General features: G+C 39.7%; 1 protein-coding gene across 1 annotated transcript in view; it reads right to left on the minus strand.

Annotated features, from left to right (window-relative positions):
- The window catches only part of MYLK (myosin light chain kinase), a 140,589-nt gene that overhangs the window by 95,095 nt on the left and 18,966 nt on the right, over nt 1-26,528 (minus strand). Inside the window, exons 2-10 of the mRNA XM_058027524.1 lie at nt 23,567-23,774; nt 21,822-21,870; nt 19,149-19,314; nt 17,974-18,139; nt 15,143-15,179; nt 12,721-13,283; nt 10,863-11,066; nt 9,668-9,802; nt 3,291-3,443 (exon numbers count right to left, since the gene is read on the minus strand). Coding sequence (XP_057883507.1) covers nt 3,291-3,443; nt 9,668-9,802; nt 10,863-11,066; nt 12,721-13,283; nt 15,143-15,179; nt 17,974-18,139; nt 19,149-19,314; nt 21,822-21,870; nt 23,567-23,774 — 1,681 coding nt within the window. The remainder of the gene's footprint in view (nt 1-3,290; nt 3,444-9,667; nt 9,803-10,862; nt 11,067-12,720; nt 13,284-15,142; nt 15,180-17,973; nt 18,140-19,148; nt 19,315-21,821; nt 21,871-23,566; nt 23,775-26,528) is intronic.

Genomic DNA, 26,528 nt, shown 5'->3' on the forward strand with positions numbered 1-26,528 from the left:
GGCTCACCTCATCTACTAAGTCCTTTAAAGGCCAAAATCAGCTTCACCTTGATGAACTTAGTTTCTCCACAGACTACCTGATGGATCTATCCCAACTTGCTCAGCCTTCAGATCACTTACTTAAGCAGAGAGATCTGAAGTGATCTGAATATGGTAATTTCTCACTTTAAATAAGCAGAAGACTGATGAATTTGAATTTTTTAGACTATTACATTTCTATATGAATCCCATCCATATGAAATGTGGGACTTTTTTGGTACAGTGCCAAAAGCCTCCTAAAAACAACTAAGTACCTTCACCCTTTTCCATGCAAAACTAAGGAGTAATACTGAGTTTGCCCAGTGCTAGACAGAATAAGGAAGAAAAAGACAACCATAAATATATCTGAGACTGATGACTTAGAAGGAAAGTTATGCCACAATTAGCTTAGCTCATTATCCAGGGCCCAATGCAAATTATGCTGAAACTACTGGAAAAAAATCCCACTCTTGTATTTAACTGGACTTGGAACAGTAACCCTTTACTGGGAAAAGGACCTTTAAAATATTTCCTACAATAACTTCCTTTCACAAAAACAAAGTAATAGACCATCAAAAAGGCAAAGAATTCACACAAGTTCATTAGAACACATGATGTGTGGCTAGATAACACCTGTAACCTACTAGCAGGTTAAGGATCCTCTTGTACTACAATTCAGATGTGAATTGAACTATTTGACACTCACTATCCTTGCTGCTAACTTTTCTGAGTTATGTGTGACCTGAATTTCATTTAGAAAAATGAAATTGAGTTTTATTGTTAAGAGAGGCTATTCACTCCAGGTAAAATTTCCCCAGTGATCAGAGCAGCTATGTCCCTTCATGAGATCCTTGCTGCAGTAGAACAGCAAAGCCAAAAATGGCAGTATGGATTGAAATGTAGACCTAGACAGAGATGTGTCCAAAGACCACAGAAGCAAGTTAAGGAAAAGCTGGATTCTAAGACTGGTCTGATACTGATGATATGCCAAAAAACATCCCTTCCTTCTTAGATTAAATATGGCTTACTTCTCACATACAAAAGGAAAATATTTCTCTAACAATGAATGAATAAACTGAGCACTGCAGCAAACTTGACATGCTTAAATCATCTTGGAGATGAAAAGGACCTGGATAAGGATGGGTTACAATTCAGAAACGATTTTACAGACTTTATTCCAAAAATCAGTGTTTGGTCAGGAGAGGATTTTTGAAGTTTTCTCCCTTTCTGCACATACATTTTCTGTTGTAATCTGTTTGCACAGGCTGAGCATTTAGAGAAACCTTAGTAGCAGCATTCAGAGACTCAGAGAACTCTAATGCCAAGAAGCTTTTGATAGAGATTCTGATGGAAAAATATACACAAACAGATAAGAGATTTGGAAATTAGATTTTAAATTTGGTACTGTTTTTGGCAGAAAAATCCACATTGATCTGAATTTTGGGGAAAGTTACTGTAATCCTCACAGGGACATGGTGAGTTTTAGGGAAGAAGAAGATAGGATAGCTAAAACTGTAAAAATTTTGAACATGTAGTTTGACATACATGTCATGTATGTTCTTAATTCTGCTCTTATTCTTCCCCCTCCCTATTCCATGACTCCTAAAAAATAGAATAGGATGCAGATGAGAGAAACCAACTCCCATGAGGGTGGCAATGCAGCCTTCCAGCCCAGACTGTGTAAAGTGCAAGAGGAATCCAACACAGTGCAAGAGTGACTCCATGGCCTGAAATAGCTCAGCAGAGCACACAAGCCCAGGGCAAGGCTCCCACGTTAGCATTGCCTGTCAGCCCTAAAATAACTCAGAAATGCTCTTTAAGAGGGGACTGTCCCTTTTGTTCCTGAGTCCCAGTCATGGATCAGAAAACCCCAGATCAACAACAGCTCTGTTGAGGTGGACCACTCTTCACTGGCCTTTAGCTAATGCAGATGAAATGCTTCAGAGAAATCATAACTGATAACTTTGAGAACAGATTAGTTTCAGGTTTATTTTACATTGATGTTTTCTTACTTCATGCCATTTTTCAGGAGGGAAGGGTGGAGAGGGGATGGTTATATTTCCTATTTGGTGATCAAGAAATTAACTCATAGGTTTACCAGAATTACTTTGTTTTTATTTTAACCTTGTCATACAGAATAGGGCAGGCATAACACTAAAGAGCTGTAGACAAACACCCCAGAACACTGGTAAACAAAGACAAAACTTGAGATCACAGGGATCAGGGTACTTTTCCCACCTAACCAAATGTACAAATTTAGGGCAGGTATTATTTAGTCATAAACAAAAGGAATAGTTCCCTTGGTAGCTATCCCTCAGCACTGTTGGACAAGCAGTGACAAACTGCTATAACTTTGGGGAAAAATCATTTGAAGGTGAAAAATTCTAAATACAGGCTTGATTGTAGAGGGAGGGAGAGTCTGAGGGAGGGGGATTGGAGAGGCAGGAGGGGACAATCTCCAGCCATTAAACAAAACACCTGAATAGACTGATGCCAGGTGAGATTGAAAGAATAAAGACCATAATATTGATGGATACTATCTCACTATCCATGGAATTCTGTCATCTCTTGTCTTCATTTTGAATTGTGGTGTTTTAGAATGTGTTTGTTGAGATTCTAGTACAGAATTATGGCTTTCATGAACAAATCAATTCTGTCAAATCAGCATTCAGTCAGATTTCTGAGACAACAAGTCACCTCAATTACTTACTACGATGTTCTTCTGATACTTTCACTACCAAAATTCTACTTATTTAAAGTTATCTATCAATTAGCTGATAGATGTCTGCTCAGAATTATATCTGATAAATCCTGGTAACAGAACAAGAATATTGGCATTTGCTATCACAGCTGCAGTCCCTGGCATTGGTCTCTGCTCTGCCTTTCAGGAGGAAGGAGAAGCATCTCCCTCCTCCCTGTAACATTCTCTGATGGGTGATACTGGTGATACTGCAGTTATTTTTTTACTTTCAGCTGTCCCAGTCCTTTCTTACACTGGTAAACCTTTTCCTGAACAGCCTCACTGCTCTGTACACTAAGCCTTTGGGAAGGTCAAAGCACTAATAACTTTTTCTGAAACGTGGTTATTACTTTACACAGTACTTAAGCACTTAAGTTGCACACACCTGCAATGGGGAGAAGAGGTACACAGTTGACAAAAGCTTGGACAAAACATAGAATCCACTCACAACCACCTCTGTTAAAGATCCAAAGTTATTTTTGTTAAAAAAGATTGTGTGATTGTAGTAATTACAAAAGTCTGAGATATTCACCTTTGACTGTGACCTGAGCACTGCAAGATGCCTGTCCTATGTTGTTTTCAGCCAGGCAGGTATAAATTCCATCATCTTCTGGTAGGGCATCTTGGACAGTCAGTTTTGCAACTCCATCTTCAAAAGTGGAATGGGCATATTGAATTGGCTGGTCTGCAGACAGAAAGAAAAAGAACTGACTTAATACATCAGCCACAAATTTCAAAAGCACTTCAGTTTTTCAGTGAAATCTGGATGCCTAACACCAGCCAGCCCATGGAAGTGCAGAGCCAAATCCCACTCTGTGCACAGCCACTGCTCTCTAGTGACTACAACCAGCAGCATCCCAAGCACAAAGCACAACATGGTTGTCAGGCAAAGCTCACCACCAGATTCACTGCATGCTACTTTGAGTAGCAGCAAAAGGATAAAAGTTCATTTTGGATTCTCTTTCAGGTGGATAAGACCAGAACTGTGTGTTTGCTTCAGACATCTTGTAATTTGCCTGAAACTAGATAAAATGCAGAGAAAGCTAGATGTGCAAAATCTGTTGGGCATGGACAAGCACTTGAAGTCCTCTAAGGGGTATTTTGTAGTGGAAACATTCCAAGAGAGACAGTAAAAGCTGAAATGGAACCAAGAAGCTGATTTACAGAAGCAGTCAATCTACACTACAGTATGGCCAGTAACAGAAGGGTGCAGTCTCATCCATGGTGACATGATTATTAAAGAAATTCCTTTTAAGAAACTGCTTCCTTGAATTGGTTTGACATGCTTAAATATTAGTATAGATGGCTTAAAGTTGTCTTGCTATTGTTTCAGAAACTGTCATGAGTCTCAGCCTTAACTTTCTGAAATGCTTCTGCAATCTGTTTTCCCAATATTAAATAGTTTCCAGTACTGACTCATCTTTGGTTGCTTTCCCAGTGTATGCAATACTTAAGCCAGCCTTATACCTGTGCATAAACATCATGCTGGAAATAGAAATCATGGTCATCTAAGAGAAGAGGATGAAACAGCAGAGAAATTGTGCAGGACTGATCTGAAGATGTCTGTTGCTCGAGAGTTTGTGGTCAAAAAAGACTGAAATTTATTTAATTGCCAAAATAATTTTAAAGCACACAGCTCTGGGGGTTTTATGAACCAGTTCTGCACAATGAGCAGGATAAATGAAATGATGGGACAGATTTTTCTTTCATCTCTGATGTTCAAAGGAAGCCAACTCAGAAGGCAGTTATTATCTGTGCACTATCTATATGCATACACAGTTTCATTCTGAAATACAAACATTTGCCAAAATCAGCATCATCCAATACCTGCATACATTATAAAATGTGGTAGATGATCTTCATCCTTTGCTTATAACCATCTGTTAAGTTAGTACATTTTCTATTGCATGAAAAGTTGAGGTGAATATTTGATCAACTAACCAGAAGAATTTTAGAATAAAATCTCTCAAACCTTTGTCACAGGTCATCTAGTCTTATTACTGGCTCCTCTGAGCTCATTTTCACTCAGTCACACTCAGACTGTTGGAACTATTACACTACACCACAGCGTTTCTGCATGTGGTAATAGCACTACATTCAAATACGTGCAGGCTGAGCTAAAGCCCAAGCAGACAAAGCTTTCTGTTAGAGGACAAGGGACACTGGACTGCCTTTCTAGTCCACCTACAGAATGTCTCACCTGACAGGGTCCTTGCCTGGCATTCTGACATTGAAGGTGTTAGTGGTGACAAATGATGCTATGATACTGTACCAGAAACACACCTGGGATAAAAGCTCCACCATGAAAAGCAGAACAATGCCCTTCTATTTCTATTGTAAGTAAGGAGATTAATAGGGAAAGTGTTCTGCATGGAAAAGAAAAATATGGACTCTTTAACATGTCCTCACATTTTGCCAGGAGTCTTTTTTACTTCAGCTCCCAACACAACTGGCCATTTTTTAGCATTATTCAAAAAATAGTGAATTCACTTACAGAACAGCCTTTTCATTAGACCACAGAAAAAGAACACAAGCATAGGAATAACCTGCAGCAAGACTCTAAGTCACATCCACAGTACTTATATTTTGATGTAATAAAAACAACTCTCCCAGTAGTGAAATGTTCCCTTCTCCAGAGGCAGAACAGTCAAATCTCGAGGACAGCTTGGCAGCAGGAACAATAACAAAAAATACCTTTCTGCTGGCATGTTATGCCTGAAGAAAGGAAATTTTCCCCTGGCCCATTTATTAAAAGCTTTCTGGACAAATCACAAAGCTATCCTAAAACCAAACACTACTGAGAATTGTTATACTAAAGTCACGGTCATATTGTTCTTAAATTCAGCAGAAAGAGGTTCAATTAAACTTAAGGAGAAAGAAAACCCACAAAGAAAGCAAAATGAATAAAAAGTTACTTAAAACAGTCATACAGTCCTTATTCCTGCAATTGAAAAAGAAGTTAATTAGAAAGTATTTTAAAAAGATAAAGCATTGGAGTAAAGATTGGAGTTACACACTGAAGTATTGTCACCGAGAGCACACCTAAAAAGTTATTTATAAGGCTTTGGTAAGGGCAGAACTAAAACACAGGAATTTCACTTTCAGGGAAATTGCCAGTAAATCAGTGAAAATTCAGAAAGAAACTTAAATGAAACGTAGAGGGAGAACAAAAGGAGAAAAGAACCACCTTGAAAAAGCTGGGAAAAAAGGTTTAATGGTAGATTTGCAGAGAAGAGTAAGAGCTTGGATGAAACTCGTAGCTCCGTCAGGTAGCTCTTATTTGTGGACTCTCTATGAATATGGAAAACTACTCATCCTTACAGATGGTGAGAAGTAATTACAGACAATGCAGAGTATACAACATCTATTTTTTGTCTCACTTGACCTGAAGGAGAGGTCAACCTGTCTAATGCTTGGAAAATATTTTGAATTGGTACGCAGTCACAGCTGGTAAATAGTCTTGGTATCTAAAGTAGTACTTGGATGTAACATTGTACAAGTTGTTGCAAGTTCCTTTCAGCTCTCAGGTGGTGTGGATTCCCTGGACATTGGGGAAGGCAGACTGGACACCATGCAGCCTGCTCAGTGTCCAGGGATGGCCAGCCTGGAAGGGAGCAGGTCCTGCTGCCTCCCTTATTTTTTTTTCTTTTTTCTTATTTTTTTCTCAAAGCAGCCTTCTGTTTCTGCTTCTTATGATTGATAACTTGGTCTTTGCATTTATTATTTCACCAAGATATACATTCTTTCTCCACTATTCTGCTCAAATTAATTCTGGTTTGTTATCATTGTCATGCTTGGAAGACAACTTGAATTTGATATTTTCTAGTGAACTTTACACATCCTGTTCCATGTGATTTTTATTTCTATGGAGTTCTGCAAAAGTGCTGTATTTTGAACAGTAGTGGGGTTGCTCACAGCATGTCGCTTTATCCTCTGTCCTAATAGAGTTCAGTTGTGAATATAAAAAGCTTTATATTGCAGACAGGGAGAGCAGATGCTCACAAACCTTTTTTTAAAACAGAATTGGTCTGCCTGCCCCCAGTTATATACTGCGAATATACTGTTTTCTTCATGTGGCCAGTTGATGAAAGACTCCACCATGTCATTTTGCCAAAAGCACTGTTATGTCTGCTTGGAGTAATATTTTACAACTTTCTCCTTTATTTGATCAGGGATATAAATATGGAGTTTGTAGTATCTAGCTAGGTGGTAGAGAGGAAGGAAATGTTTGCATTCAAGTGGATATCACAACAGCCAATTTGATCCTAAAGTAAAATAATAACCCTAGGAGTGTACATGGAATTATCAACATTAAACAACTGTTTATAATCCTTTCACGTTTGTATCAAAATGGTATATAAACAGTTATGTCTCACAGTCCCATGCAAGACAGAAGAGCATTAAACTGTAGTGATATATTTCAGCAGCCTGGAATGAAAGTCGTGTGCTTGTGTCTTCAGAGTAATACATGATGTGTCTGATTTTTATTATTATGAGAGTTTCTTGTGCTTCTGTTACGAAGACTCATCACTGGCTTTTGATTTAAGAGCAGAGTTAATGCACTGACTCTCACTTACAGAACTTTAATGGTTTGAAATCCAGCTAACTAAAAAAAAAACCCACCTCCATTGTGATATTGAGCCAACTGAAGTTAGAAGCTTGGATGCAATGTAAACATGATTATACCTGAACAGGGGCAGACATATGGATTCAGCAAGAAGAAAGGTCTGTAAAAAATAAACGACCTAAAAAAGGCAGGGGGGCACAATGCATCACAGGAACATGTGGGTTATTTATGTCTAGGCTTTGTTTCTCAGGAGACAACAGTGTTCTGATTAGAACATGGCTACACAAATGGAGACCATATATCTGTGTCTGATGAGCTGTAAGTCATTTGAAAATCAACTCACAGTCAGTGATCTGAGACAGGAAGATGCTCTGCATGTGAAGATAACTGAATGTAATACATCAGTCAATGTCTAAGGGAACACTAGGAGCAAGGGTACCTTGGAATATGAACATGAAATGACTGACTCAGAGTTGCTCCTGAGCTGCAAGACAATTCTTAGTCTTGCAAAACTGCCGGAGATTCTGCTCACATCTGCAAAGGAAGAACTTCAGCATAGCCTTCAGACAGAGAAACAAATGATGTCCAATGGGAGAGTGTCAGAACCTTTACTCACATGTTTTGTGTTGTAAATAAAGCACTGGCCTTTCTATTCTGGACATGGAGTTATTGGGAAGGGGAACAGCCCAGGCTGTGGGAACATACCAATCTCAAGGTCATGGTTCATTTGCCCTGCCACCTTTCTCAGTTAGCCCATTTACTCTGAATAGCTAAAGGAAAACAGTGATCATGTGCAAATAATTAATTTTAAAATAACCATACACACACACACACTCAAAGATAGACAGCCTGGGAGAGTCTGAAAAAAAAATCAATTGCACTTCAGGAGTAAAAGAGGTGATCAAGCGTTAAGCTGAATAAATTTTTCTAGTGTTTTTCAGATATGGCTTTTAATGGAGGGAGTACTTAGCCAAAGCACATAGTGCCTGGATCACTGAAATAATTTGGAATTGAAGCAAAACACTGATTTTTGGGTCTAGCTCTGATATTAGGAGGCAGTTAAGGAAACTTGACTATTCAGCTGTGTAATCAGTGTGGGGTAGGGGATTATATTGTCTGATAAAAGTAAAAAATATTTCACTGTTATTTTTAGTCAGCTTTAGGCAAATGTTGGAATGTCAAGGAACATATTCTAGTTGAGAAGAAAGCAGAAGAGCTTTGATTTCAAGATCTTGGGAACAGAGATGCTAACACTATTAGGACCTACCCAGCTGATGGAGGGGTGGAATCAGGCATTGGTCTCCTCCCTACCTCTTAAATACTCAGACTGAAAAGCATAAACACATGTATTGAAAAATTACTGATGTTTAAATGATCACTTGCTGTCCTATATCCACCTTAAGGTTGTTTGCATTGTACAACTGGAATCATGCATTTTGTTTTCAGCTGCTCTGTGTGCTAATAATGCCATGGTTGCAAGTTTGATCCCTGTATGGGCCATTCATGTAAGAGTTGGATTTGATGATCCTTGTGAGTCTCTTCCACCTTAGAATATTCTGTGATACTTTGCTTAGAACTGCAGGATTCTGTGGGAACATGATGCCAACCTGTTACGCTTGGAGCAGAAGCTCCTGCCAAAAGCAGGGGGGCAGCACAGTCTTCAGCACAGGGCAGCAGCACGGCCGTGTGACACAGCCCAGGTAACTCAGCTGGCACAGGGATGTCCCCAGCAGCAGCACAGCTGTGTGACACAGCCCAGGTAATGCACCTGGCACAGGGATGTCACCAGCAGTGGCACAGCCATGTGACACAGCCCAGGTAACTCACCTGGCACAGGGATGTCACCAGCAGTGGCACAGCCGTGTGACACAGCCCAGGTGACTCAGCGGGCACAGGGGTGTCACCAGCAGTGGCACAGCCGTGTGACACAGCCCAGGTGACTCAGTGGGCACAGGGATGTCACCAGCAGTGGCACAGCCCAGGTAATTCAGCTGGCACAGCTGTGTGACACAGCTCAGGTAACTCAGCTGTCACCAGCAGCAGCACAGCCATGTGACACAGCCCAGGTAACTCACCTGGCACAGGGATGTCACCAGCAGTGGCACAGCCGTGTGACACAGCCCAGGTAGCGCGCCTGGCACAGCCGTGTCACCAGCGCACCCTGCTGGTCACTTCGCCGAACTGCGGCAGCACAGCCCCTGCTCACGGCGCCTTTTCCGCGCACTCGGTGCTCCTGTAAAGGCCTTTCCTCAGGCGTCCCAGCGGGCTGTGTTAGGGCGATTGAGCGCGCTTTGGGGTGTCAGGGCGTTCATGCAGGTGTTGCAGAGCAGGGGATTCCTTACCATTGAGAAGCCATGTGATGTGGGGCACAGGGACCCCTCCCACGCAGCACTGCAGCACAAAGTCTTGCCCTTCGCTCACAGTGCATCCTTTCAAGACACTGGAAAAGCACGGAGCAACCTCTTCCACTTTAGGCCCTTAAAACACAAAATGAAAACTGTTCCTTCAACTAAAATTAATGAAGTTAGCTTTACCACTTAGAGCCTTTTTCTAAGTATGCTTAGATGAAAATGGCTGGGCTAACCATGGTGAAATGTTTTATTGAGGGATAGAAATAATTTTGACTGGTATAAAGAAGGCATTCTTCTCTCATCGCCTGAGCAGGCATTGCCAGGCCTCAAGCTCTGCTTTAAGTGGTGATTTCCTATGCCAGAATCCGTAATTTGCAGCCCATCACTAGAAGTGTATGAAGCCTATTAGCAGAGAGCTCAGCACAAAAAAGAGGATGATTAATTCTCTGCTCTTGTTTGTCTTCTCCCAGTGGGAAACAGTGTGACTTAAGGATGCAGTTTAAAGGTCTCTCATGAGACAGAAAGAAATTATCTTGGGTATCCAGACTGAACTTCAGGCACAGTAAATGGAGAAAAATTGCATTAACATGAACATGGATCCAGAGCAAAATTTAACATCAGATGAAAACATTGCAGCTGAGGACAGGAATTGCTAGAATGAACAAAAATTTCAGGCAGACCAGTAGGACACTGCCTGCAAGCTTAAAATAATTTGTCACTGGGACATGTTCTTAAATTTAGCAAATCATAGTTCTCACTCCTGCCCCTTTCTTCTTATTCACCCTACTGCACAGAATTGGCTTGTACTCAAAAAATATTTCAAATTTGGAGTGTAGAAATGCTAAGCAACTTCAAAAAAACTAAATGCAGAACAACAGTAATAAACCCACTGACAGCCTGTATTAAATACAAGTATTAACAGGAAACCTGAGTAGAAAATAGGCCTCCCTGTGTACAAACCATGTATTGAGATGGTTTTAGCTATACAAACAATAAAACCCACAATATGTCAGAAGGGAAACTGATGGCTTACCAGCTATTGCACACTACTTTACACAGAGATAGGAATCAGAATTAACCTACACTGAGAAGTCAAACAAAATTATGTAGTGACCACCTTTTGACAGCTTAAAAAACTCCAGCCACAGTTTCTAAAGTGCAGATGGGCTCACAAGAACTTACTTACTTCTGACAGTTAACAACCAGCTGCTGGAAGTCTGGCCTTTGGGGTTGGCAGCTGTACAGCTGTAAGATCCACTGTCCCTCAAGTTGGCTTTCTTTATCCATAGGCAATGAACTCCATCTTCCTCATATATTTGGACACCTTCTCCAGCTTTAATAAGTCGGCCTTCTTTGAACCACTCCACATCTGGTTTTGGCTTCCCTGAAACTGGACAATCAGACATTTGGACTTTTATGAATAGGTGTTTGTAATTAGCATTACTTAGTATATATTTAATTAGTATTATTTACTTTAGTATAAATTAGGTACACTTTACACATACATAATTATATAAACCTTAATGGGCAATACACAAAACTGCTGTCAGAAATGTTGACATCTCTGATCTTCTAAAACTTCTCGGCTAGTCCATCTCTTAAAATAACAAATACTTGGTAACATGTAAAACTATATCTGAAAAAAGCTGCTGGCTGAAAACTGTTCTTCTAAAAGTCACAGACAAAATGGATATGAAACTGAAACAGAGAAGGGTTTTGCCAAACACAAACTCTTCTTTACTCAGCACTGGCACAGGTTGCCCAGAGAAGCTGTGGACTTTCCCTGCCCTGGGGATACTCAAAGGTCACCTTGATATAATCCTGGACCTGCCTGAGGTGAGGCTGCATGAGCAGGGAGAAGGGCAGTGAAAGCAACCCTGGTCACCCCCTGCAGAGAGGATTCTCAGCAGAGTTTCTCAGATTACCTATTAATGGGATTAGGGACGTCCCACTGTGATTTCCCTGCAGACACCTTGCCTGGCATGTAAGAGTCTGTGCTTTGGGTCCAGAGCCAAACAAAAAGGCATTCAGTGGTTGCAATAAAAAACTGGATGAGCTCCCTGTTTATCTGTGATAGGGACTCTATTTCCCTGTCAAACAGGGTCATGGATTAGTTAAAGTTTGCGAAGTGTGTGAGATACTCTGACAGAAACAATTCATGTTTTTAGTGATATACCTGAAAAATAAACTGTTTAAAATGTACCAGGATCTTTGGAATCTTTTCTCCACTCCAAATGCTCAAGGCTTGTGAAGGAAATTATAATCTGGACTCATGGGGCAAGACTCATCAAGAAATGAAATAAATTACCATGGTGTTGCATGTTGATTTTTTTTATCTCTAGAGAAACAAAAAACCAATTTCTTTCTCATTTATGTGAACACTTTGAAGTGTAAATGTTATTAAAAAACAAAAAAAGGAAAATGCTTCCAGATTATTTTCTAAAATTGCAATTAAATAAAAAAGAGAAGTGTTCCAAATCTACTACCCAGATTCAGCAAAATGCAACAATCATTACTCTTCTCAGAGGTTAAAACCCATTCATATTCTGTGGAGCAAACTCTAAACCTCTCTTTTAATTCTTACTTTGTCATTTCAGCTGTTAGGAAGCTCTGAGATCATGCTGATCAAATATGAGACATAAAAATAGATGCCCCTAGAGACATGAAGTGACTGATTGTATTTTCTCCTCTGATTTTTTTTGGCTCAAGGCGAGTGTCACTAATTACAGTTCTGGAAAGCTTACTACCCATTTTCACTCTTGTACCCTCATATAAGAGGGTCTAAAACTATCTCCTAGAAGGAGCAGCATTGGTTACATCTGGGGAAACCCCAGATGAGAGAGGAGATGGACACCATGGCATCGTTTGGTTTGAAAACTTCACTAAGTGTTGTGGAAACAGCATTGGATTCTGCATCTGTTCCCAAAAAGCTTTAGGAGGAGAGCAACTTTCAAAGAACTAGGAATTGTTTTCTACTTCTCCACACAGAAAGGGAATCCCTTTCTGACTAAACCCAGGGGCTCCAATAATTTTCATCCCTTTACCTTTGCTCTTGAATTTTATCTCCTGGCCTTCTGATGCTTCCAGGCTCTGCGGATGGATCTCAAACTGAGGGGGAATTCCCAGGGGCTCCCTCTTCTCCTCCATTACAGCCCCCTGAGCTCCAGACCTGTTTTCTGCTTCTCTAGTCCTGGGACTGATGTGCCCTGTAGGAGGTGGAGTTTGTTGAGCTGACATCAGGAGCTGCACACCCCTTTTCCTGTTTTCACCCTGTCTGATGGAAGGGGCCTGGGATTCTGCCTTTGGTTCTGGTTGCAGTTTGACAGATTGTAGTGTGATGGTGCTTGAAGTTTTCTGCAAGACCTGGGGTCCCTTTTTTCCTTCTTTATGTTCTGTGTTGGTTTCTTGGTGCTGTCCTTGATTACTTTCTTTGGCTTCTCTGGTGATGTAAAAGGATTCTTTCTTTGCTGGCACCCTGTCTTTGGTTTCAACCATGAGTTCTGTGCTGCTGGATTTCAGCTCTTTAGCAATCCCATTGCTGGTTGCCTGTTTGAATTCTGAATTTTCAACAGCTTTAACAGCAAGTGTGGTTGATTTTGGTGGCATGCTGAAGGAAAATGAGAAGTTTGGAGATACATGACACTGTATAAAGACTCATTATTATTATCATCACTAATGACATAAATATATAAGCCCTCAGCAAGAAGGTGAACCGATTAACCTTTAGATTCTTTCACACAGATCAAGAAGATGGGTCAAAGAGGTGAAGTGAAAAGCTTCATAAGATGAAATCAGGGCTCAGACACTATGTCAACTCAGAAATTTTTGGATATAAGTCCACTGCTCAAGTTCTAACATGTTTTGTGAGTCAGACATTAACCTTGCATGCACTGCTTTAGATGGGAAGCAATTACATGAGATCTGAATGACCATGATGTAATACTACTTGATGCTTTAATAAATTGAGGTCATGTATAATGTAGCTCAAAATGTCACATAAACTACTTCCCTAAAGGGAAATAAAAATGTAAACTGTGAAGTAATTTTACTATTTCCAATTATGGTGCCTTGTAATTCAGGTAATTTCAAAACAGGACTGATAGGAAAACAGACCAAAGTCTGGGAAGGAAGAATGGGTGTTGGCACCTTAAAACTTGACTGGATGTAACAATATCAGCAATGCATTTGTTAGGAAGAGTTTCTCAGAATTATGATTGATCTGCTGCTCAGTACTTTGGGAGCACAAGAGCAGCTGACCAGCTGGGGGACTTAAATCTAAGTCTCCTTCATTGAAGGTGACTGCCTTGATACCTAAGCTGTAGAGCACTGTCTGTGTCTCACACATCCACAGAATTACTCCAAGCCAGAATTGGAACACATCTGAAATAAGGGCAGCAATTTCCAGCCCAGCTCTGTTTGCTACACTTGGTGTCATTAATTTATTCTCTCAGGGAGACTTGGGATATTTACTGGGGTACTTTCTTCAGCTGGAGTTGGATGTACTGTTTGAGATTTGCAGTTACTTTTCAGGAAGACTTTTTCATTTTACAAAACATCTTTTTGTGTGTGTGTGTGTGTGTGTTGTGTACGTGTGTGAATAAATGATGGAGGATGCAAAACTACTCTGGAGAACCACATGCATGGGGAGTTCTGCTTCCAGTGCTGCACAGTTTCATTTACACTAAACTTACTTTCATGTATGTTCCTAAAAATCACACAGATCTGAAAAACAGAATAGCACAGCATTTTCAATTCCACTTTGCAGTTAGGACAGTGTGAGCATGCCATTTAGAAATCTCATCCAGGGCATGTGAGAACAGATTAAACATCCCAATGACTATAAAGCAACTGGCCTTCATCAAAGTGTCTTGCACAGACAGCCTTGAACTTTTCATTACTGCATTTCCCATTAATGAAGAAAAGTACTTCTGTAAAATAATTTTAAAAGTTATAGTAATTTAATTTTAAAAATCCCTACAAATAAAGGCTTAAATATTATTTTTTCTTTCTTGTTACTTCATCCCTACTTTTGTATGTATTTTCAGACAACAGCAAAGACCATGGCCATAGCGTGTTTAGTGTATGACAGGAAAGAACAACCAGCTCAGTACTGACAAGGTGCATTCAGTGTTAACTCCAAAAATGGCATTTGACCCTCTGGTAAAAGGCAGAATTTATGCTCAAATAGTTTTGTTTTTTAAAAAATTTTTGCTTTTCTGAACCAGACCAGAACTCTGTACTTCATAATGTTGCCACCAGTTCCACCAGCTATTTCCTATGAGTCTACCAGGTCAGCTGAATCAGGCAGCAAGAGAGAATCTTATTCCAAGCAAACATTTTCTGACTTCCAAATACAGACTGACCCCCCCAAAATGTATCACTTTGTGAAGAAAGCACATGCACTAAATGTCAAAATCAGTGCACTGCAATTAAAAAGTCAGAGAAAGTACTCCAGTAAAAACATACCAAGGTGGCTGAGTGCAGGTGTCGGTCTTATCTGGACCTGAAATACAAAAGAAGAAACAGGCAAATTATACACACAATACTGTGCACAATTCCAAAAATTTGGAAGATTTTAAGCAAGAAATATACTTAAGAACCTTCACTCTTCAAATTTTTAATTCATTGAAATCAAGATTGACTATCACCACACCTGGAATTGATATGGACAAAAGGAAGCTGCTCAGCTGAAACACAAAGAGGTATTGGTCCATTTTGAGACATTGCTGCGTCATATTCTCACAACCCTGCAGAACTAAAGGTTCAGGGACCCTCGAAAGCTCTGTGATGGGAGAGAGATATATGGAAGAGATTCCAACTGGGAAGCAGCTTATCAAATCTTATGGTAATTCCAAAGAGTTTTTAGAGGTAGAGGAAGACAAGCCATCAATCCGTCCTACACCTGAGCACGCTCACAGTGAAACAGCAGCAGTCCTCTGGCTAAAACACAGAACCAAGTCAACAGGAGTAAAACCTCCCAAAACCTGGACCCACCTGTAAACATTTACCAACCCATTTGCTGTGTGGCAAGAATTATCATGACTAACATGAATAACTCAAAAGCTAATGCATAGCATTTCTTCACTTTGCAACACCACCAGGAAATCTGGGAACATGGCTGAGCCATGTTCATTTGCCAAGGTGCCTCATCAGCTGCATTGATAAAACTGAGCACATATTGACCCACAATCAGTCTCCTGTAGTCCTCCATGAATTCTCAAAAATCTTGACAGTGTTTGTTTCTCTTGGGGGTAGCATGAGACAAATAGTTGTGGGAAGAGAAACGCATACCAGGTCAAATACCAAACACATCTCTGCATTACCCTCTAATTAAGATTTCAGGATGGAATTTATTTTCTCCTGATCAGATCAAAGCTGCACCTATGCTGTTGTCAGCTGTGAGACTAGAAACTACAGTAGAAAGACATGCAATAATTAATTTGCAAGATAACAAATTTTTCAAGTCATCAACAAGCACTTCATAAAAATACTTTCAGCGTCTCTGCCTCAGGGAAAAAACAAAATCATGTGATGGATGATATCCTCATTTCCACAGTGTTTTGTAAGCAAAAATTCACATCTAAATGCTTGGACTTGCCATGACATTCAGAGTGACCAAAAGAATCTATTTACACACAAACAAAAGTTGAGATGAGAGAGGGATGAAAACCCATTGATCTCGTTTCAATAAACCTGTCAAACAGTAACAGAAATATAGAAATTAAAACTGAAAAGACTGGATAAATACAGAAAAGGAAAAGGCTGAAGACAAGACAATACCATGCAACCTTGTCTATTAAAAGAATATTTCCTCTTCCCTCTTCACCTTCCACTAAGGGAAAAAGTATAGCTATTGGAAGAAAATATCTATATATGAGATTGTATGTCTTTGAAAGAACATGTAGTACTTCTGAGCCACTTGACTGTCTGCTAACATCTTGCAGCAACTCTGGCAACTTGATCTAATTGATCATGAAAGAATTAGGTATTATATACTGAGGTTAGGTAAGTGGAACCATCCAATTAATCAAGAGCATTGCAAAAGAGTGCCCTTTTTACTGACCTGCACTAATCCAAGAAAGAATGGATTTTTCAGAGATGTGGTCAGCGTCTGAAGCAGACATATACCACAAGTGACTTTGTGACCCCAGTTCTGCATCATCTCTCAAGGCAGATGCAGCCATTACAGAACAGAAAGCTCACCACTCCAGGGACAGCAATCAGGAATCGAGTTTTATGTTTGGATAAAAGGCTTATTGAAAGAAACAGGCCTTTCTGTACAACCTCTGCTGAAGAGGCAAACTGTAGAAGCTTATTCTACAATTGCTTCATCAGATTGGAACTTACAGATAAAAAGTACAGCTTTAATTTGCAGAAAGGTTAGCTGTGGTCCTGAGCACCCCAAATGTACATCCATTTGTTATTTATATTCTTGATACCTTTCAGTGTGACAACACTGATGTGAAACTGAAAGTCTTGCAGCAAAAAAGTCACTGCTGGGTGCACATGTAACCCACTGAGCTCATGACTGCAGCTGAAGCCAGCAGCTGTGGATTTAATTATTTAATTGGGCCCAGTGACTGCTTACCCACTGACTGATGAACTTCCTCTTTAGTGAGCTTGCTGAAGGCTGTATGATTCTGAGGCTGATGCAGCAGGCAGCCTAAGAAGCATCAAGCTGCAAAATGAGCTGTATGTGATAATGCATGTATGAAATAGAACATTCTACTTATGCAAATATATTTGTTTCCTTAACAAGCAGTTAAATAAGCTGGGTTGGGAGTTGAGAAGAATGAATTTTAATCTTATTAGGATGGGTTTTTTCCTCTCTCATAATTTAGAATTATGGTCTTTTACTTTACTTTCCTAGTTCTACAAATATAGATAGAATTTTGCCTCCCATAAGGGAGTTGGCATAAATGTGCATCTGCCACTAGTATTCAACAAATACAAAATTAATTACTGATTATAATGACAAGTGCCAGGTTCCATTTGCTGAAAATCAAATCAATGTTCAAAACATAGAAGTCAAAGTCACAGTAAAAGTGAAAAAGTGTTTTTAAAGAAATCTGTTACAAAGCACTTGGATTGCTTTTTTTCTCATTGAACCATCACAATTTTTACAGCTGTAGCATGTTCCAAGCTATCACAGCATCATTTAATGAACAGAGAGAGAAAGAGAGAAGAAGAAAATGGGAAGAAGTAAATGTTTCTTGTAAATACCAAAAACACAACAGAGACATTTTATCAGAATGTCTGTGGCCCCTTTTCTCTGTCCTGCAAACTCCTTGCTGTACCTTGAACAGTGAGCTCTGCAGACACAGATGCCCTCCCAGCGCTGTTCACCACTGTGCAGGTGTAAATTCCTGAATCAGCCAGCTGAACGTTGTGCACCTCCAAGAACTGGATGCCTGTTCTCTCATACATGTTGAAGCGCTCATTTTGCTGTAACTGAATATCACCCTGCAAATACCACAAGGCACCATGAGACACTAGCTACTGTCAAGAGAAGGGGAGCAAGAATTTTTTAGTAAAACATTAGGTCAAACTGCCTTTTTCCTATCCTTTAGCCAAAATCCTTCTATGAATAATATTCATATGGTATAAAGAAAACAATTAACTGTGCCCGAAATTTTGTAATTCACATCTTCAGAAGGCTTTCTTTTTCCTTTATTTTGCCACCTACTCATCTCAGTTTGTTTTTGACCTTTCCCTGTTAATTATACCCAGATTCCTAGAAATTGACACAGTAATTTCTGATTTATGAATCAGCACTTTGGTTTTGCAACATTTCTGACATGTCCTCGTAATATTTTTGGTCCGGGGAAGACTTCTATTTGTAATCTCATTTGCTACAATGTTTTCAAAGCAAACGTGAAGAGGGCAGAAAACCAAAGTACTACAACAAACAAAAACAAATAAAAATTTGTTTTTGTTACCAAACAAAAGAAAATTCCAAAAAAACCCTAAAAACCAAACAAAAACACTGCAAGAGGCTGCCTGTGTTTGGGGATGTACCCTGACCCTCTTATATTACAGACAAGGATAAGTCTGGAATAAAGCAGATAATGACTTGGAAGCATTTTCCTGTTCTCTGAGGATTTTTTTTGTTTTTTTCCCCCATAAACCTGGAGCTATCAAGAGAAAATAGAAGAATTTATAAGAGTTGAGGTTCTGTTGAAGAGTGGAGGGGAGCAGGATGCCACCAGAGCAATCATATATTTGCCCTTCCAAACCAAAGTAAGTAACTGTAATTCTCTAAAAGACTGACAATTTCAATGAAAATGGCCCAATCAGTGTAATACCTAATTTCATCTGAAAGCTCCTTCCTTACAAAGAAAAAAATGTGTTTGGAAATCTTGTGTATGCCCAAAGGAGACACTGGCACTTAAGACTTCAATGTGCATTTCATCTTTGCAAGGCACAAAATTTCAAAAGAGAAGGAAAACAAAAACTTTTGGGGAAATCATACCTTAGACCAAGTGACTTGAGGCTGAGGTCGTCCTGTAATTTTACATGAGAATTTGCCTGTTTGGCCTTCACGCACAACAACTCGGTTGGGTTTTGTAGCAAACTTGGGTGGACTTTCTCCCCAGATGCTTGGCCTCTGCTCCACAGATGGAACAGCAAGTCTTGCCCTGCAAAGGCAATTGACATTCTGGTTTTACAGAAGAACTGGAAGCTGTTGTGGTTAGAGCACATGTCAGGAAGCATTTTTAGACCTGTGGTCTGCCAACAAGAGTATATCATTGGTGGCAACACAGGCTGTAGTTGCACAATATTTTTCTTGGCCATGGAAGAAATGGAAATGCTGGTGATGACTGCTCTTGACTCCTCATGCAACTGTGTTATGTTATGCACCCTCAACTGGCATACACAGAACAGATCTTGGGGACCATTTTAGTTGTTCATAAGCAGAGCTGGGAAAACCAAAAGATAGGAAACACTGCATGCATTTAGTTTTCCCCATTTTCTGTTTTTTTGTTGCCTCCTAAGAATTTATTTTTGCACACTCATTTACCATTCACAGGGTTTTATCATGCAATTTGTTTCATTCATGAATGCAAATGACACTGTAATTTCTGATTTATGAATCAGCACCTTGGTTTTGCAACATTTCTGACAGGTCCTGGTAAGTATTTTTATTCTGGGAAAGACTTTTATTTGTAACCTCATTTGCTACAATGTTTTCAAAGCAAACACCAAGAGGGCACAAAACCAAAGTACACCTGTCCCAGGTGAGTTACTGTTAAGTGTAAATTCCCAGCTCTACTTACATGGCTGCTACAGCTGGGAAATTATATGTGGGATGAAACGAAAATGGCATCAGTGACTGTAGTCCAAAACTGTAAACAGTTACACAACCATAAAACATAAAACATCAAACAGCATCATAGCATGAAAAAAACCAAAAAGGTGCAACTTCAGGTCCGTTAATGTCAAAGGGAACACACTCACTCTTTGCTCTGAAGCCTTGGTACAACAAAGACACGTTAGCAGATCGCAGATGGTGATTTCTTTTTTTTAACATTTAATTTCAAGCAAACTGATCCATTTTTAAGGCCTTCTTTTCCAGATGGCCTTTTACCACATGCAAGTAAGATGTGTCAATACCTCACCATTTCTACCAGGTGTCAGATACTAACAGAGACCGCATCGCCTCAGCCCAAGGTGCTGCCAAGACAGGGTGGTTGCCATATGGGCAGCTCCAGGTTTCTAAGCAAGAGATGATACCATAATGAAAGGATTTATATGGGCAGGAGGGCCAGAAGTACTGAGAGAAGAGTGACTGCAACATGCTACAATGAAAATCACTTTATCGTATAATTAAATATCTGATAACTTTTAATGTCATCTCTCTCTCATATCACTAAAGAAGAACATAAATTTGTACTAAAGTCTTTTAGTAACCATATTTAGGTGGTGAGTCTATATTTATATATTTATACACATAACAAATTAAAATAAAATCAACTACTAGCTGGTCTGCAGCTTTATGGCTGGTTCCTAGAGATGAACAAATGAAAATGTGTAATTTTTAAATTCTTCTCCCTTCTCATAGAATTATTAATACTGAAGAGGAGGAAAACACAGGAGCATGAAAAGTGAGGACAATCACTCTAGCTGTATGCAATACAATGGATTAGGACAGTACTTTGTGAAGTCTGAGTATACAAAACCTAACAGCAACCTAACTGTCCTTTCTTGTTTTGATTATTTATCCTGTGCGTACATCTCTAGGTAATTTGCAATACAGAATTTATTATGTGTCCTGATTACTCAGTTTTACTTACCATTTTCAGTGTTGTAATCTGTTAATTTTAAAATTTAAAAAAATAAACAATTTTCATATTAATGATGAAATTAAATACTCCAGTTTTAACCATCTGTATTTTAATCACTAACATAATAAGAACATGTGCTTTTGCCTACATCCAGAGTGACTCAGTGCCAGAGATAAGTCAGAGAAAATTCTGCTTAAATTCAAACTATTTATAAAGAAATTAATTCAGCTGTTGGAAGAATTAGGCCTGAGGCTTTCAAAACAGTGACATTCACATAATTGTAAATGCTTACTGAAGTGCAGAAAATACAAGTAGGCTTTTATGTGCCAGCTTATATCACCCCATCAACTGCTCTTGGTAAAGTTACTCAAACCAGAACAGTTATTTCTTCTGGACTACAGTTTACCCACTGTGTTGCTTGGAAATATTTAAATTCTGTGTGTGAGAATGCTGATTTCAGTTGCTTTTATTTCTTACTGATGTCTCCTTAAGCAGTATTTGCCCTGGCTTTAAAAAGAGATTGTCGGCTCATGGAAGCTGTGGAGAAGGATTCTTGAATATCAGAGAGTAGAGAAGAGGGTGCAAAACTGCAGCAGAGGAGGGTGCAATATTTAGGCAGGAGGGTGCAACATCAGCAGGATGTTCTGTTTTCAGCCACATTAATTCCTCAGTCAGTATGCTGGAGCAGTAGCTGTGCATCTTCCTGACTGCCTCAACCACTCTGCTTAGCCAGCAGCTCTCACAGTAGCTGCTCTGCTTGGGGTAAGTGGAGACTTTTAAAAAGAGTAATTTTACTTGTTTTCCTATCAAAATATACTTAAGTGTCTGTTAAACAATATCCAAGCCAGTAGACTGCTTACCCAGAGGTTTTGGCACTGGATGGCAGGCTGTATTTCATCAAGGAGTTTCCTGTAAGCATAGGACAGAAAGACAGGAAGTCGAAAGTTTTGTCAATTAGTTTGTCACTAATTATCAATTAGTTTATCACCAATTACCACTTTTTATTGCTAATTACCAAAGTTTTGTCAATTATCACTAATTGAGGAATTAGGGATAATAAAGACTATGTAAATTTGCATTTCTCCAGGTTAGAAACATAAAGGAGGAATGCAACACCTGCAGTATAAGGTTATGTCATCTGTAGTTCAAAGTCAGGCTCTCCAACTTCAAAACCAAGCTTTAGCAGAGTTGCTGTCTAACCCCCAGCCTCAGTTGTAACAACGCTGAAGATTATTCATGAAAAAATACTTTTTTGAATGAAACACTGTCTAATTTCAATAGTGCACCAGTACCTCAAATTAAGACAGCAGGATGTTTTCAGACTGTGAGAGAGGTCTTTACTTGGCTGGGTTCTCAGCCCCGGGCCAGCCCGAGGCACCTTTGCTGCAGATGCCCCAGGAGCTGGTCCCTCGCTGCCGCGGCAGGAGGGAGATGCTGCGGGAGCCCAGCGCCACCTGCTGCACACAGAGCCCGGCCAGGGGACACCCGGAGCCGCAGCAGCAAGCACACAGCTCCGGGCTGGGAGAAAACACCTGCTCCAGAGCCTAACGAGAGCCCACAGCGCTGTCAGACAGGACAGCCGTGCAGATGGAAACAACACATCATGTTTCAGTCACTCGTTTTTCAAGCAGCAGGCAGCCACACGTGGTTATCTTTGCTGAGAACAGAAAACAAACAAAAAAAAGCAAAAAACCCTCTGTGCTTTGCTATCTTGATGGATAGAGGGATTTTAGAAGAAAGGCCATATAATTCTTAAACTATGAGAAATTCAGTCTTTGGGTACTGCCCCGAAGTTGTTTTGAACTGCAGCAAAAGCCAGGTCAGAAAAACTGATATGAAAACAACTTTTAAAAAATCTTCCACCTCCATGTAAATTGTCATTCATAAAATTGTTAAAACAAGGGGAAAAATAAATACTTCACATAATTTTTACAACAGAAGGCAACAGCAATCATGTCAGAAGTATGCATATTTCAGTATGTACTCTGAGTATAATAGAGTTTTTTTGACTCTGAATAAACCCAAATACTGATAGTTTCAGGACTGATGCAGATTTTTTCTTTTCTTCAAGACAGAGTTGTGACCTGAGAGTTTTTGATATTCAACAGGTCTCTGATATGGCCAAATTGCAAGAGGAGAAGCAGTACAATTGATTTCAATCCTTCCCTGGCTTTGTGTCACTCTTTAAACTTGGCAGTTTGCAACTATCTAATATGCAGATGTGCTCTTAAAAATTCCTGGGTTTGATCCTGGCTGTTTCCTGTCTGACATTAAGCATGCAATTACAACCAGGCATCCAGCTTTGCAGTTTTTGTCCCAAGTGGTAATTTTCCATGAAAATTACAAAGTTTAAAACAAAGTCTTTAAAGCTAGGACTTTTGTTACCTGCACATCATCACCCACACCTGAAACAGAACTCACATTTTATCTAATTGTAGACATGTAGCTCCCTGCACAATGTCTTAACCTGTGAAGTGCAGTAAATGAACCTTACTCTTGCATCAATGAGAAGGCATGTGTTGTGATTTTAACCAGACTGTTTAGCACATCTTGCTCTTTTACTTAAACTACAATCACCAAAACAACAGTATAAGAATCTTCTGACCTTCCACTGTCAGTTCCACAGTCACTTGACGAACCCCACCATCATTTGCAGCCTCACAGGTGTATTTGCCTCCATCACCTTCCTGCACTCCTTTGATGACCAAGCTGAACACGCCCCGGATGCTGCGGTCCACGACATAATGGTCTCCCTCTGGGACAGGATGCCCATTTCTGTACCATGTGATCTGTGGCTCAGGATAGCCTCTGACCTGGCAAGATGTGAGAGAGAGTGGAGAAAGAAGGTAAACTTAACAGATGATGGCATCAGGAAGAAATGCTGGACATTTAGCAATGCAGTGGAAAGTTCTTGACACATACTCTTTAATACATCTGTTAAAGACATACTCTTTGCAAGCCAAATGGCACAAGATAATGAAATGAAAAAACTCTTGGATAAGCCAAACTTAAAATCATAAGACTAGTGAGGCAGATAGATACTCATGCAGAAAAATTTCCCACTAGAACAGTTTCTCCACAAAATCACAGTGAGAGTGCCAATGAAAAATCCGGACTCCTGGGTCCCCACTGCTCAGAAACTCAAAAAAAGGGGCAGTAATGCTACTACACCTCTGAGTATGCAAGAGTGCAAGGCTGTTGTACCAAATACTTCTAGCATGGTTGCCACGGATTGGGCTTATAATGCAAATCTGTACTCTAGTCAGCCATCTAGTTTTCAAGTGTGCTGAGATATAGTAGCTGCTGACAATATACAGGCAAAAAAGGCAGACACATACCAAATTCTGTCCTGATCTTTAGAAGTAGAAGATAAGGTGCTGCAATTTGAAAGAGCACCATTAAGGGTCATTCTCATGGCAGGAAAGGATTATGAGCACCTATATATAGTCACACAAACATTAAGCTCAACTTAAAAAGACTACTGATCTACCCAAAGGAAGAATGTTCAGCAAAATGAACCAGTCCTGTTCTCATTAAATAACAACCATACTGGTACATCCCTGCCTCCAATGGCATTAATGATTCCTTCAGATTTACAGGCAGATCCTTGACTGGTGTAACTGAGAACTGAGTTATTGATTTGAAATGGAGCTCTTGAAACTTGATGAGGACCTGACTTTCTTTTGCAAAAAAAATGGGAAAAGCAGACATACACCAGTTTCCACTAAATAAAAAAACTACTCAGACAAAGGTTCTTCCTCTGCTTTGTGAGAAATGTCATCTTCTTTGAGGGTCACTTTAGAATGTGTTAATTGTTAGCACGCTTGCCAAGTCATCATAACAACTGCTGATTGCAGTACTCCTTTCCTATCCCCCTCTGATATGTCAACTTTCCATCTTCTGACTCTTTGATCCTTTGCCTACAAGCCATGAAGTAACTGAGTGAATCAAGATGAGCTGGAATGAGTAATAGTCATGGCTGTTTGCTCACTGGGAAAGAAGCAATTTTGCCTTCTGAACTACATATCAAAATTTGGCAACTGAACAGGAAGTCCCTTCAACCTCCAGGTGGGCAAAATATTGATGATCTGTCTTGAAATGAAGAAGGCTTGGTTGTGGTTCGGGCAAATTCCTCCCAGCATTCTCCTCTCAGTTTCCAATTCTCATTTCAGCTTTGCTTTCTCTGACTGCACAGCACTTACTTTGCAAATTACAATATTTAGCCAACCAACCTTACCCATTCTTAGGCTCTCTTCTTTAAAAGCCTTTCATGTTTAATCCAGCCCCACCTCACTCCAGCTGGGTTTCTCATCTGCTGCAGCTTAACCTACAGCTGTCAGAATTTTTCTCTTTCCTTTAAATCTTGGGATATCAGTTCAGACAAATTAATTTTCCCAGTGATGTGGTGACCTCTTCTCCCTGGCATTACTTACTCAATATTTAAGGACATTAACATTTGTCATGAGCTGACTATGCTGAATAAACTGGAGAAACTTTCTACTTCTGGTATAATTTCTCAAATTCTTTTTGAGTCTAACTAAACAAAAGCCATCTTCCATGAAGTATAAATTGTGGGATCCTCCACAATGGGGAGCTGATTTCTGTTTAAAAATGTCAAAACATTTTTCTAAAGCTCTTTGTGGTCATGTCTTTTTCCAGTGCTTTCTTATAAACAGCAGCTCCTTCATGTCCCAGACTCCTCACCCTAGTCCAGCATATTGATGTAGTGCTTACTAAGAGCACAGGCTCCAGGGAATATTTTAGCACATTTCAATTTCAGAAAAAGGGAGTTGTATAGCAGCAATATGAGATTGTTACAAATCTCTGACTCCAGGTAGTTGATAATGTGCTCACTGTCACAAAAGTGACTTGCACCAAATAACTGTTTCTTACCATAACTTGCCAATGCCCTCATACCTGCATTTTTATTCTGGATTAAGAAACTAGCAAAGAGATTAAGTGATTTACCCAAAGCCAGAGAGTATATTAGAATGGAGTTATTAGTTCTCATTTTGCTTCACCTGGATATTAAGATTTACTTAAAATATTTGAGGCAAAATTGTTTTCACACCTATGTATCAAATATCTACAGTACAGTAAAATGGAAGAGTAGCACTTCAATTGATGTGAAGACCTTTTCAGTGGTTCTGTCTTCACATCACAGCCTCTTTACTAGCATTAGTCTAGCCACATCTGTTTACAGCTGCTGAGATTCTGGTCTGCAAAACAAAGTCATCAATTACACATCACCAAATAGATTCACTGTTTTTTTCCAGTTCATAATCATTTCTTCTGGTGATTTCATGGAATTCTTCAGTCCAGCTCCAAAGGCCTCAAGCATTAACCTTCCATCACTTGTAACAGAGAACAATTGGGGTCAAAACAATGGGAAATACTTGTCTTCCTTTTCAATTTTCTTGTACAATATTCTTAAGGCCCTCTTGGACCACACAAGGCCATTTTTAGCTGACCCTTCAAGCACTGGTAGACCATTATTTATGTAATTCCAGTATCACATGGCTGAAGCTACATTAAGTACTTTTCCATTTCTTCTCTTTGTTTTATAC

This window comes from Melospiza georgiana, chromosome 7, assembly GCF_028018845.1.
Source record: "Melospiza georgiana isolate bMelGeo1 chromosome 7, bMelGeo1.pri, whole genome shotgun sequence".
Classification (NCBI taxonomy): domain Eukaryota; kingdom Metazoa; phylum Chordata; class Aves; order Passeriformes; family Passerellidae; genus Melospiza; species Melospiza georgiana.